The following is a 12,580-nucleotide window of genomic DNA, read 5'->3' on the forward strand; positions in this document are numbered from 1 at the left end:
ATCATGTTGACAGCATCAGAAACCTTCGATTTCATATTTTGAATTATGATTTCTTGTTTTCCCAGTGCCTCTAATGCCTCATTTGTTTTCTCTGCATTGTTTTGGACTTTTTTTTTAAGTTCCTCCTGATTTTTTACTGTAGTGTCCTGTAATTCTTCCAGTTTGTTTTTAATCCATTGAAAACATTCAATCATCTTTTTTCTAAATTCTGCATCAGAAAGTTCCATCAAACTTTCTGGCTTCATGAAATCCATTGCTACTGTGTCATTTTTGGGGGGAGATATCTTGTTTTGGGCTTGCGTGGTGAGTGAGGTACCCTGCTTCTTTCGAAACATTGAAGTGGAAGAGTTGTTGAAAACGAAGGTGTTAGTTGGTTCTTGGTTTGATGTCACTACTTCTCTATAAAGATGTCCAGTACCTTCGTTTTGCTTAGGTTGATGGGACCAATGTGGTAGGGCCAAACAGCAGTTTGTAGTCTAGAGAAACTAAATCTTCAATATTGGACAACTTTTTCAAGTGATATTGAAAAATGCGATAAATTTGGTCTATATTTTTTTGTTCTTTTGTGTGGTTTTTTGTTTTGTTTTTGTTTTTTTTGGGGTTCCCCCCCTTTTCTTTAAGTCCTGAGTTCAGAGCTGGCGGGGGGGTCACGAGCCGGGTCGGGGTGGGGAGCAATGCGATACCTGAAGATGGGGGTTGTGGCCACCATCACGGTTATATACAGTATTTGTCTTTGTGGGATTGAGTGAGTTCACTTAGCATAATGCTCTCCAGTTAGGTAATAATCTACAGAATCATTTCTCCTGTGTGTTGCATACTACTTCACTGTGTAAATGGACCATAATTTCTCAAACCATTTCATTGTGGTTGGACAGTTGAGCTGTTTCCCTGTTCTTGTGATGGTGAATTATGCTAATATGAACATTGGTGTACAAGTCTCTGTTGTGCCTCAGTTCTTATTTTCTTAGGGTAATATTCTAAGCAGCGAAATAGCTTGGTCATTTAGAATTTCTGTGTTAATCTTTCTGAGGAAATGCCAAACTGCCTTCCAGAGTAATTTTACCATTTTACAATCATATCAACAGTGTATAAGAGTTCCTATCTTACCATAGCCTCTCCAGCGTTTAGTACATGCTGCCCCACTAAACGTTACCACTGCTACTGGGGTAAGATGGTTGGTATTTCATTGAGGTTTTGATCTGTATATCTTTTATTGCCAGTGATTTTGAGTATTTCCTCATGTACCTGTTGGCTATCTGAATGCCCTCCTCTGTGGAACAACAACAACAAAAAAGTCCATCCATGTCTCTTGCTCATTTTGCAGTAGGACTATCAGTCTTTTTCATCTGGATGTCCAGGAGTATTCTATAGATTTTTGTTATAAGAACCTTGCCTGAGATGGTATTGCCAAATGTTTGTTCCCAGTCAGTATGTTTTCTTTTCCGTGTGTTAGAAAAAGCTTTAGATGAGCACAGAGTTTTAATATTTACAAAGTCCCATTCATCAATTTTATCCTCTTCAGACTGTGCAATTCTGGCTGTATTTGGCAGTCTCTGTATACAATAAACTAGGCCGTCTAAACTTGATCTTAGTTTTTCTCTTACGTACTTTATGGTTTAGGCTTTATTCTCAGATTTCTGATCCACTTTGAGATGATGTTTGTGTATGGTGTAAAATGTGAATCCTGTTTCAGCTTTCTGCAGTTAGCAGTCCAGTTTTGCCAGCACCATTGGTTGAAGAGGTTGTCATTATCCCATTTGTTAAGTCCATCTTGATGCAGCTGAACAGCTGCAGCTGTGATAGTGAGTACGCAGGGGTGCCTGAGCAGGGGAGTTGGCAAAAATACTCTTGGAATTTATAAAGCTAAGTTGAGCCTGAGTGGAGGTTATAGTTGTGGCCACCTCAGACTCCACCTGTGTCTAGAAAATCCTGAGTCTCCATTATTGGCTCTACCTGTCTCTAGGAGCTTCCAGACATAAGCTATCCTTCACGTAGAGCTCAGAGGTGCCAGACATGTTCATGTCTGGAACTTTTGTAGTATAATTATACAGAATAAAAAGAGTAAATATTATTGAGCATACCATCAACTGCCAAGAAAGAAATAAATCTGCCTTGGAAGAATTGCAGCCAGAATGAAGACATTCTAATGGCCAATAGACACATGATGAAACACACCAAATCACTGGCAATCAGAGAGATGCAAATCAAATCTAGAATAAAACAGCATCTTACTCCAGTAGGAGCAAGCAATAATCGTTGGAGAGGATACAGAGAGGTTAGAACTTTAGTGTGCTGCTTGTGGGATTGTAAAATAGAACAATCATTTTGTAAGGTACTTTACAGTTTCCTCAAAAACTGAGCATAGTAATCTAATAAGATTCACCTATTTATTTCACGGCTGAGCTCTAGTGGCCTAGTGGTAAGAGGCTATGCTACAATCCTAAAGGCAAAGAGTTCAAATCCATCAGCTGCTTCACAGGAGAAAGATGGATAATCTCCTCACATGTGATTTAGTATTTCTGAAAACCAACTGGAGGGTCAGTGATGGGTCAGTTCTGCCTTGAAGCTACATAATAAAGAGAACAACAAAATTGAACTACTAGGAATATACCCTGGGGAAAATATTGAACTGAGACACAGAGATTTGTCAATCTTTGTTCATAGCAGCATTATTCACAATAGCAAGAATATGGAAACAGATCAACTGTCTATCAACAAACAGATTGAGAAATTGTGCTACATTCACAAAATGGAATACTATACAGTACTTAGGGATAACAATTTTGTAAAAGGCTATATAATAGTAGAGACCCACTCTTCTCATGAGACCCACTCTTCTCAGGAGACCACTCTTGGGGAACCTTACTTTTGCTCTGCTGCAAGACAACAAGGTTTGTGTGGCATGGCTGGTTCAGGAGCATCTTCCAGCCACTGCTTCCCCAGCATCTACTAAAGGCAGCATCTGGTTCCAGGCATACTCTCACCCTGACCAGGGACAGGACCATGGCCTGCTAGCTTGAGGGTCACAGTTTTAGAGGCAATCCCACCTGAAACACTAGACCATCGCACCCACTGCCTGGATATCCCACTGTGCCACAGCCTGAAGACTGCCAAGCTGCTGCCGCTGCTGTTGAGCACCAGGAGCACCAATATCACAGGTATTTGGTGAAACACTACTCTCTAGCCATGTCACATGAACATTCTTAAGTTCAAGCAGAAGAGGCCAGGTGTAGGTGAGGTTTCAGAAAAGCAACAATAATCCTGCTCTATTGCAGAATGTTGGAGAGGCAGGGAGGTCTCTGGCCAGGACGGATCGCCTAAGCTCCACATAAGTGCCAGCCTCCCGATGGCCTTTAATAAGGGGTAGAGAAAGCTCCCTGGTGTTTGGCTGTACCGGCTTGAGAAAGTTCTCCACCTGGGAAGACAGCTGCTGCGTCTGTTGAGCTGGGAGTGGTCTGCACAAGGCTGAAGTTCTCGTAACCAATCTACATGTCCCACATGTGTAAGCCCACCCTAGCCTGTCTTCCTGTGTATATAAGTGCTCTGCTTATCCCAGGAAAATTGAGCTGGATTGACTCTATGATCCTCTCCCAGAGCAGTTCATCTCCATCATGCTCAGGGTGTCATTGTAGGTTGCCAGCAAACAGACATCTATATGTGGTGCACAGGAAAGAGACGGACCTGATGTAGAATCGGATGAGAACCCTCTGTACTCACTTTCATCAAGATTTTGGGTGAGTACCCTTTGTGCTCACTCCTATCAGGTATTGGGTGAGCACCCCTTTCTGTGCTCACTCCCATCAGTGAAGGCCTGATGTAATTTCTGGGCATGACCTGAGCTGATGTAGTTTTGGAGGCCTGGCATAGTAGTCTTAAAATTTGACGTAGGTGGAAGGGAAGAGAATCCTTAAGACATGCCTCATTAGACTCTAGGTTCTTAATGTACAGTATGGATAAAAAAAGGGCTTGAAGATTTCAGAACCAATGACTAGCTCCTCAGCTCCCTGGATATATTCTTTTATTATGACCACTGTAGTGTTGCTATGGAGATTAAGGGGTACAGTTTGGTAAGTCTATGTGAAGAGGTAGATTAGGCCTTGTCCATGTCTTCTCCTCTCTTCTTTTCTCTGACTCCACTGATTGGACACCAGGAACCATAGGTTCTGTCTAACCTGAACCACATATCGGTGGTGGAAGAGTAAAGAGCAGGGAGTCCAGGAGGCAGTAGGTGGATCTGTGATCCTGGATAAGTTCTGGGGGTTGCTACATTGTGGAAAGCACCTTCTCTCTGTGCTCTATGTTGTCATTCCACTCTACAGCTAACATTAGAGCTGAGGCCACTTAGCTCTAAGAAGAAGACCTATATGTGAACATGGCTGAGGCCATGCAGATTGTAAAAGGTCTTTTGATTGAATCCATCTTTGCCAAGTGAATAACCTGTGATTTTAGGTACCATCATCTAGTGCTTCAATGCCAGACCCCTTGAATGTTTTGGAGTCACTGATGGAATCAATTTTACTGCTAAGAACATAATTTTGTTAGCCTTTTGTGTTTTAAAGTTGTATAGAATATATTATTAGATACTGTCCACATTAATGTGTTTCCACCCATATAGAAGGAGCTTTGTCCTTTCCATTTCACCAGAGAGTCATTTGAGATCTGAGGAATCTCCATCACACACTGATGTGCCCAAATCACTGTAAGGAAAATTTCCTATAGCATCATGCTTGTCCCAACCTTGTCAGAGGCTGTTCTCAAGACTTATCTACCACACATGGATAACAAGAGAACTCATAGAATAATCTGTCTCTTTCCAAACTACAGCATTTTGATTTGTCCTGAACTTTATTGATGTCCCCTTAGATTCTTGAATTAAGGAATACCTGTTATGGATTCCACTGACAATCTCATAGATATACCTATGAAATGAAGAGCTGAGTTGATGAGCGTTTGCTCACTGGGGCCTAAGGGATAGCATGATGAGCAAAATAAAGTGAATCCAACTCCCAGGGATACCATGCTTGAGCACAGAGACGCTACTGCATCCCCCAAGATATAATTAATGTTTGTGATCCCATAGATGACAGTGGACACTAGCATCCTTCTGTGATGTACCCAGAAGCTCTCATCTCTGAGATCAGGAGGAAAGAAAGCAGAGACAACCTGTAACTCTGCCGTCCTGTGCAGACTAAGTGAGACTCCTGGTTCAGGACAGAGAGATGGGGAGGTGCCCAGGTGATGAATGGCCTCATGAGTAGAAAAGGCAGTCAATTTCCTTTTTCTATATAAAACTAATGGAGTCAGGTGGTGTAGCCCTTAAGAATTATCCTGTAACCCAAGTGTGGAGCCTCCCAAGTAGTTTGAATTCACCAGCTGCTCTGGGACAGGAAGATGGGTCATCTCTTCCTTTTAATTTTTGGCCACAGAAAACTTACTCAAGATCAGCCACGTGTCAAGTCCAAATTAAGGATGATAAGACTGGATCCATTAAACGAAAATGTTTGTTGTTGTTGTTTACCATTTACTTAGAACCGACCCATAGCTGACCGTCCAGTGGGTTTTCCGAGGTAGTTAATCACATAGGAAGAGATTGTCCATCTTTTTCTCAAAACGAAGTAGTGGAACTTTTTATTCACTCATCCAAATTAGAATCCCTTTTTATATATTTCTTTTAAACACACTAGAAGTAAAGTTGATAAACTATTATGACAATTCTAACTCTGAAAATTGTTTCAAGGCATCCCTTCCTCCTCTTTTGCAAATATTTTCTTCAAGACAATGTCCCGCTTTGTTTTTCAGTGTGCCATGTCTTGTATGTCTAGGCCACAGCCAGCAGAGGGCGCTGTGTCCTATCCCTGAGTGTCTGTGTCCTTTTGCAGCTGAGAGCCACCCACCACCCTCTCCTCTGATGCCTTCTGCCTGATGCTCACTGGGTTTCAGATTTGTGACATCACAGGCCTCTTGTAAACACAGATTACCTCTACCTCCAAACCCAACCCCTCCCTGGATAAGTTTTCTGTGGTGATGTTTTAGCAAATGAAGGGAGGTCATTGTTTTGCATAAAGAGGCCTCCTCTCTGCTATTGGGGAAAAAAAAGAGGACCTTGGGGAGCTCAGGCCCAGCTGAGGTTTACAGAATGAAGAGTCTTGTGGGTTCTAACAATATGGCCTGGGATTCTCTCCTTCTCACCCTCCTTATTTACTGCTCAGGTGTGTGCAGACTGGCAACTAGAGGAGGGGATGGAAAGACCAGAGAACTGTCTTTTACTCTGAATCTACCTACCTATCTCACCTCCTGTCTCTCTTGACTTTCAGGGTCTTTGGCTCAGTCTGTCCTCACTCAGCCATCTGTAACGTCCAAGTCTGTTGGGGAAACAGTCACAATCTCCTGCACTGGAAGCAGCACTAATGTTGGATGTGGATATCCATACTGGTTATAGCAGCTCTCTGGTAGTGCTCCAAGAACACTTATCTACAATGCTGATAAGAGACCATCCGGGATCCCAGACCGATTCTCAGGCTCCAGGTCAGGGAACACAGCCTACCTGAGCATCTCTGAGCTCCACACTGACGATGAGGGTGATTATTTCTGCACATCCTGGGACAACAACATTAATGCTTACACAGTGCTCCAGGTCAGTGGGGAAGTGAGACAAAGACATTCTGCACACAACAGTGGGTCTTCTCTGTGCATCTTCAGTCAGGACACCTGTTCCTCCTTGTTTGACTCAAAGCTAACATTCAAGATCAACTCAAGAAATTTATTTCTGTTACCATATTCCACCTCCAAATTATATCCTTTGCAACAACATGTAGTCTGGTATTTTGAAATGGAAAGAGAATCCTGTAACCTTGGATTTGACTTCCCAAGGAAATCTACAACATAATAAGATGAAAGCCAACAATACACAGTTTTTCAAAAAACCAACTGTTTCAGAGGTCCATCCAGTCATATCACTTAGTGATTCTCAAGTATATGTTTATCAATACTTTAGATACTCAAATCCAGTGTACATAAGCGAGGAGGAAAAACATCTTAGACTTCACAATGGAATGAAAGGAGTAAGAAGGGAGAAAATATGTAAAATGTACAAACACCAATAAAAATGTGAATAAGACATTATGGTAAATATTTTGTTTTAGGTACCATTGAGTTTGAGTGTGGTGCATGGTGACCCTATGAACAACATATCTGAACCCTGTCCTATTTTGTGCCATACTCACACTTTTTGACACATTAGAGCTCATTGCAGCAGTAATTGTGTTGTTCCATTCTATTAATGATCTTCCTCTCCTTTGCTGACCCCCTTTCTTTCTGAATGTCAAGTCCCTGTCCAAGGAACATATCCTCCTAGCTATATATCCAATATACAAGTATGTTTATCTTAGGAACATACCTGAAGCATGGGCATTCCCATAGGCATGATTATCATATCAGGAGGAATTTTCCTAATCCATCCTGTGAATTTCCAGCACAGAAGATATTTTGATAACTTAGCACCCGTCTTTAAGAATGATCTATGCTCCTATGCTCTCTTCCAGAATAGTGGATGTCTGCATTTCCATTGCTCTCATGGTAAGTGATCCTCTAGATTGTAAAATGTTTTTACAGGCAACAAGAAATGTATGATTTTATGCATGGTCTTGTGTAGTTGCCATCACTCAGTAATCTCTTAATAATATTTAGATTCTAGAATATGATGTCTTCAGGTACAATCAGAATGCACTCACAATGTAAATGCTTCATCTGCTATCAACAGTCATGGGGAAAAAAATTGTGAGCTACACTCCCGTAGCAAGACACTGATTTTTCCCTAAAACAAATAAGACTTGATTCTGAAATCTTGGGATTTCACATGTACACTTGGGCCTCACCAGACTTTCATACTCTCCCCAAATCATCTCCTGTAGAGGATGGTCAGGTTACATGTGCTTCTTTTGTATTTTTAAATCCAACCTAACATCTCACATGCAGGATTGTACAAATGTCCTGTCATACTGCATTCCTGATACTTGAGGGAGGATTGTCCATGTCCTACACAGCGTGAAGCTTTGCACGTGTAGGAAAAATGCCCGGTGTAATCATTCCCTCTGTTCAAATCATGTGTGGACCCTAGCACAGGAGGTAACTGTCCCCTCTGGAAGGCTATTATTTCCAGAAATTTGGAGTGTTCAGCAAAGATGAAATGAGGAATCAAGTAAAGATTTCATAGGTGGTGGACACTCACAACCAACCCTCCACCTGCCAGCTACCATGTTGCCTTGTTTCCTTTCACAGGTGGAAAGTGATTTATGCCCCCACCCCACCCATATGTCTGCTCTCCAGACAGGGGAGGGCCCTCCAGAGAGACAGCCCTCTCACTTGGATGGTGGAATGCCTACCACCACCCTCTACTTCTTGCCCATATTGGCCTGTTTCCATTTACAGATGAGTGATTATGCACCCCTGCCAGCAAGCAGAGAGAAGAGGACAAAAAAATGAAGAGATTACCAATATGCAAAATCCTGTCCGTATATCACCAGCAACTAGTGCAAGATGACGTCAAGGAGCTGCCACTGAGTTGTCTCATAGAGTAGAGAAGAGAGGTCCTATTGCCTTGAACACTGCTGTCTAGCTATATCACATGGGAATTTCTTAAACTCAAGTGGAACAGTTCAGGTAGAGCCATGGCTTCTGGAAGGTAATAGGCATCCCTATTCAGGAAGACAGAGGGAAGCTGCAATATACAATTTCTCCACAAAACATTGCCATACCCTGGGTGATTATATACTTACAACAACCTAACATCTGCTAAGAAATACTCACATAATGTGAAGAAAGCAGCAGTTTGCCTCTATCTTCATGGCAAAACAAAATAACACTGCTCTTAAAAAAGCCAACCCAATGAATACCGGAGATAGAGAAAACCAGAAGAAATATGCTGACATGTAGTTGTTTGACAGCTACAGAAGAAGATGCAAATGATGGAAAAAAACAGGGAAGACATTAAGATAGCAAATACCCTGGAGATAGCGATCCACAAGAAATATTTTGAAAGGAGTAACTTGAACAGCTACAGAGAAATAAAACCACACAAGAAATGGAAGTAAAAAATTGATAGTACAGATAAAGAGGTACAAAAACTTAAAAAAAGCATCAACAAGACAGAGAGGTTAACAGCCAACACAGTACCGGAAATAGCAAAAATGCATGGAAAAGAAATCCAAAATATTAACACAGAAATGGCAGAAGTGTCCAACTTGCTGATTGGACAAAAAATTAGAATTGAAGAGGTGAAACAGAGAGTCAGTGAGCTGGAAAACAAAGCATCACTGGAAACTAGCAGAAAAATCAGAGATGAGATGTAAAGAAAATGAAGAAAGCATTGTCATCATGTGGGATGTCATCAAAAGGAACAAGAAATGTTTCATTGAAATTCAAGAGCATAGGAGTGACAGGGAAAAGAAAATCATGGTAGAAGTACTAGAAGAAAACTTCCCAGGAATTATGAAGAATAGGGGAAACTACATTCAAGAAGCACAGTGAACACCATAAACACAAGACCCAAAAAGAAAAACATCAACACATAGCATGGTAAAATTCTGCAAGTTTAAAGAGAATCAAAATAATACTAAATGTAGTGTGACAGAAACAAGTCACCTACAAATAGGAAACAATTAGATAGTGCTTTCTCAGCATAAGAAACCATGAGAGCTAAAATATGATGGCATATAGAGAAAGTCGGAAGAAAACAATTGCCAGCCAAGGAGACATTACCCAGCAAATCTTGCCATCAAATATGAAGGAGAAATTAAATCCTTTGCAGAAAAGAGGGAACTTAAGGTATTTGTGGAAACAAGACCAAAACTACAAGAAATTTCAAGTGAAGTCATTGAACAGAAGATGCCAAGGACAAATAGATGGATCATAGAAACCAGAAACAATAGATTAAGAACAAAGCCAAATGGCAACTGTAAAACCTGGCCTGACAATAACCACACTTAAAGTGAATGGACAAAATGCACCAATTAAGAGGAAAAAGAGGAGATGATGGATAAAAACCCAAAGCCTATTGATATGTTGCCTACGAGAGACACATCTAACTAATGGAGAGAAAGACAGACTCATAATCAAATGCTGTGGGGGTGGGAACTATAGCAAGCAAATGACAACCTCAAAAAAGCAGGAGTGGTAATACTAATAATTTCTGATAAAAATAGACATCAGAATGAAAACCACCATAAAGATAAGGAAGGACTTTACAAACTGATTACAGGCACAATAGATTAAGAAGGCATAAACGTAGTCAATATTTATGCATAATTATGTTGTTGTTGTTACTTATGTTGTTGTTATTGATATGTGCTGTCAAGTCACCTGTGACCCATAGTGACTTGATGTACAACAGCTCTAAACCCTGCCTTGTCCGGAGCCAGTCTCACTAATTTTGACACACAAACCGCCATTGCCACAATTACTGTATCAATCCATCTCACCCAAGGTCATCCTTTCCTGTGCTGTCACCCTTCCAAGCATGATGTGGCTTATCGTGGCCATATGTCCAAAGTATGTGTGATAGAGCTTCAAAATGCTGGCCTTCAAGGAAAAACTTTGTTTCGCCTCCTCAAAGCAAACTTATTTGTTGCCTTGTGGTCCATGGTGTGTTCAAGACTCTTCTTTAGCAAAATTTGGAGGCATTAATTCTTCTTCTGTCATCTTTAGTCATTGTCCAGCTCTCTGACGCATAGCCAAGTAATTGCCAAGACCATGGCCTGGAGCAGGCACACATTAGTCTCTAGACTGACATTATTGCTTTTCAGGACTCTGGAGAAGTCCTGGACAGCAGATTTTCCTAACACACTTCATCTTTTGATTTCCTGACTGCTGGTGTTAAGTGTGTTGGTTATGGAGCAGCACAAGCTGTAATTGTTAACAACCTTAATGCTTTCTCTACCTATCGTGGTGTTGCCAATTGGCCCAGTGGAATTTTTGTCTTCTTGATGTTGTGTTTTAATCCATATTGAAGACTACAGTCCTTGACCTTCTACAGCAAGTGCTTCAAGTCTTCTTCAGTTTCAGCAAACAAATTTGGGTCATCTGCATAATATAGGTTGTTGATGAATTTTCCACCAAACCTGATGCCACTTCCTCCTCATAAAGCCCTCCTTCCTGAATGATCCATTCTGCATATATACTTTTGAAAAGGTAAAAAGACAGGATAAACTACTGACACATTGACTATGACTCATAGGCATTCTATAAGTAACGGATCCAAACCCTGCCCTGTCCTGTATCATCTTTTTCATCTCTCCCACAGCTGAGTCCATTGATACAGTCTTTATGTCAGTCCATGTCATTAAGGGACTTTCTCTTTTACACAGATCCTGTATTTTTCCCATCACGATGTCCCTTTACAAATCCGAGCCTAACTATTGTACAGAAGAATGCTATAAAATATATGCTATCCTAGTTCCATATTGCAAAGCCTTGAGAGTGCAAACAGTGTGTGATTGAATTTTAACCTGGAAGTAGGTTTTTGGAACCCACCAGCTACTTCCTGGAAGAAATGCCTAGTCAATTACTTTTGTAAAAGTGAAATAATGTTTTCCATTGCTGTCAGCTCTATTCTAAGTTATGGTGAAAACATATGTGCAGTAAAGGCTCCATAAAGTTTTCAAGACCAGTGCACTTGGAAGCAGGTCATTCAAGCCTGTCTAAGGAGCACCCTCTTCAAGACATATTTGTTTGTTCTTTTGGCTGTCCATTCAGTACTTTTCTCCAACATTACAACTCAAAAGCATCAATTAGTCTTCTGTCATCTTTATTCGTTGTCCAGATATCATATGCACAATTGAAAAAATTGGGTCTTGAATCAGGCACACCTTAGTCTTTAAGCTGATATTATTTCTCTTTGGGACTTTGGGTAGGTCCCTGACAGCAGACTTTCCCAATGTGATATATCTCCTGATTTCCTGACAGGTAGTTCCAACTGTGTAGATGTAGATTCAAGTAAGATGCAATCATTAACAACTTCCATTTTTCTTCATCTTTTATGATGTTGCCTGTTGGTCCAGTGGTGAATATTTTTGCCTTCTTGAGCCTAAAGTGTAACATATATTAAAGGCTATAGTCCTTGATATTCTGTAGGAAGCTCTTCAGGTCCTCCTCACACTCAGCAATCATAATTGCGTCCTCTGCATAACATAGGTTGTTGATGGATGAGTCTTCCCATAAGGTCGAGCTTCTCAAACAATTTCCTCAGCATACAAATTGCTACAGCTCTGATGCAACCACTGTTTGGTTTTAAGCTACACAGTGTTTGCTTGGTCTATTTGGAGGACTTGGTCTAGGTATATTTTTCATGTGAGGGCAAGTAAGAATTCTGGGATTTTCATTCTTGTCAATGTTGCTATAACTGCTTGGGATCCACAGTCTTTGCATAGACAGTAGAGAATAAATAGACAGAGAAGTTGTTGTTGTTATGTGCCGTCGAGTCGTTTGCAACTCATAGCGACCCTATGCACAACAGCCCTAAACCCTGCTCTATCCTGCGCCAACCGCACTGCCTCTGACACACCCATCCCGATTACCCCAGTCACTG

The 12,580-nt window shown here is 41.0% G+C and overlaps 1 gene segment (V, D, J or C); it reads left to right on the forward strand.

The window, feature by feature from the left end:
• Window positions 1-6,163: 6,163 nt before the first annotated feature.
• The window catches only part of LOC102847672, a 20,890-nt gene continuing 14,473 nt past the window's right edge, over window positions 6,164-12,580 (forward strand). Inside the window, 2 exon segments of the V gene segment in view lie at window positions 6,164-6,209; window positions 6,315-6,634. Coding sequence covers window positions 6,164-6,209; window positions 6,315-6,634 — 366 coding nt within the window.

Source organism: Elephantulus edwardii, unplaced genomic scaffold, assembly GCF_000299155.1.
Source record: "Elephantulus edwardii isolate Elephantulus edwardi_28Jun2011 unplaced genomic scaffold, EleEdw1.0 scaffold00219, whole genome shotgun sequence".
In the NCBI taxonomy this organism is placed as follows: Eukaryota; Metazoa; Chordata; class Mammalia; order Macroscelidea; family Macroscelididae; genus Elephantulus; species Elephantulus edwardii.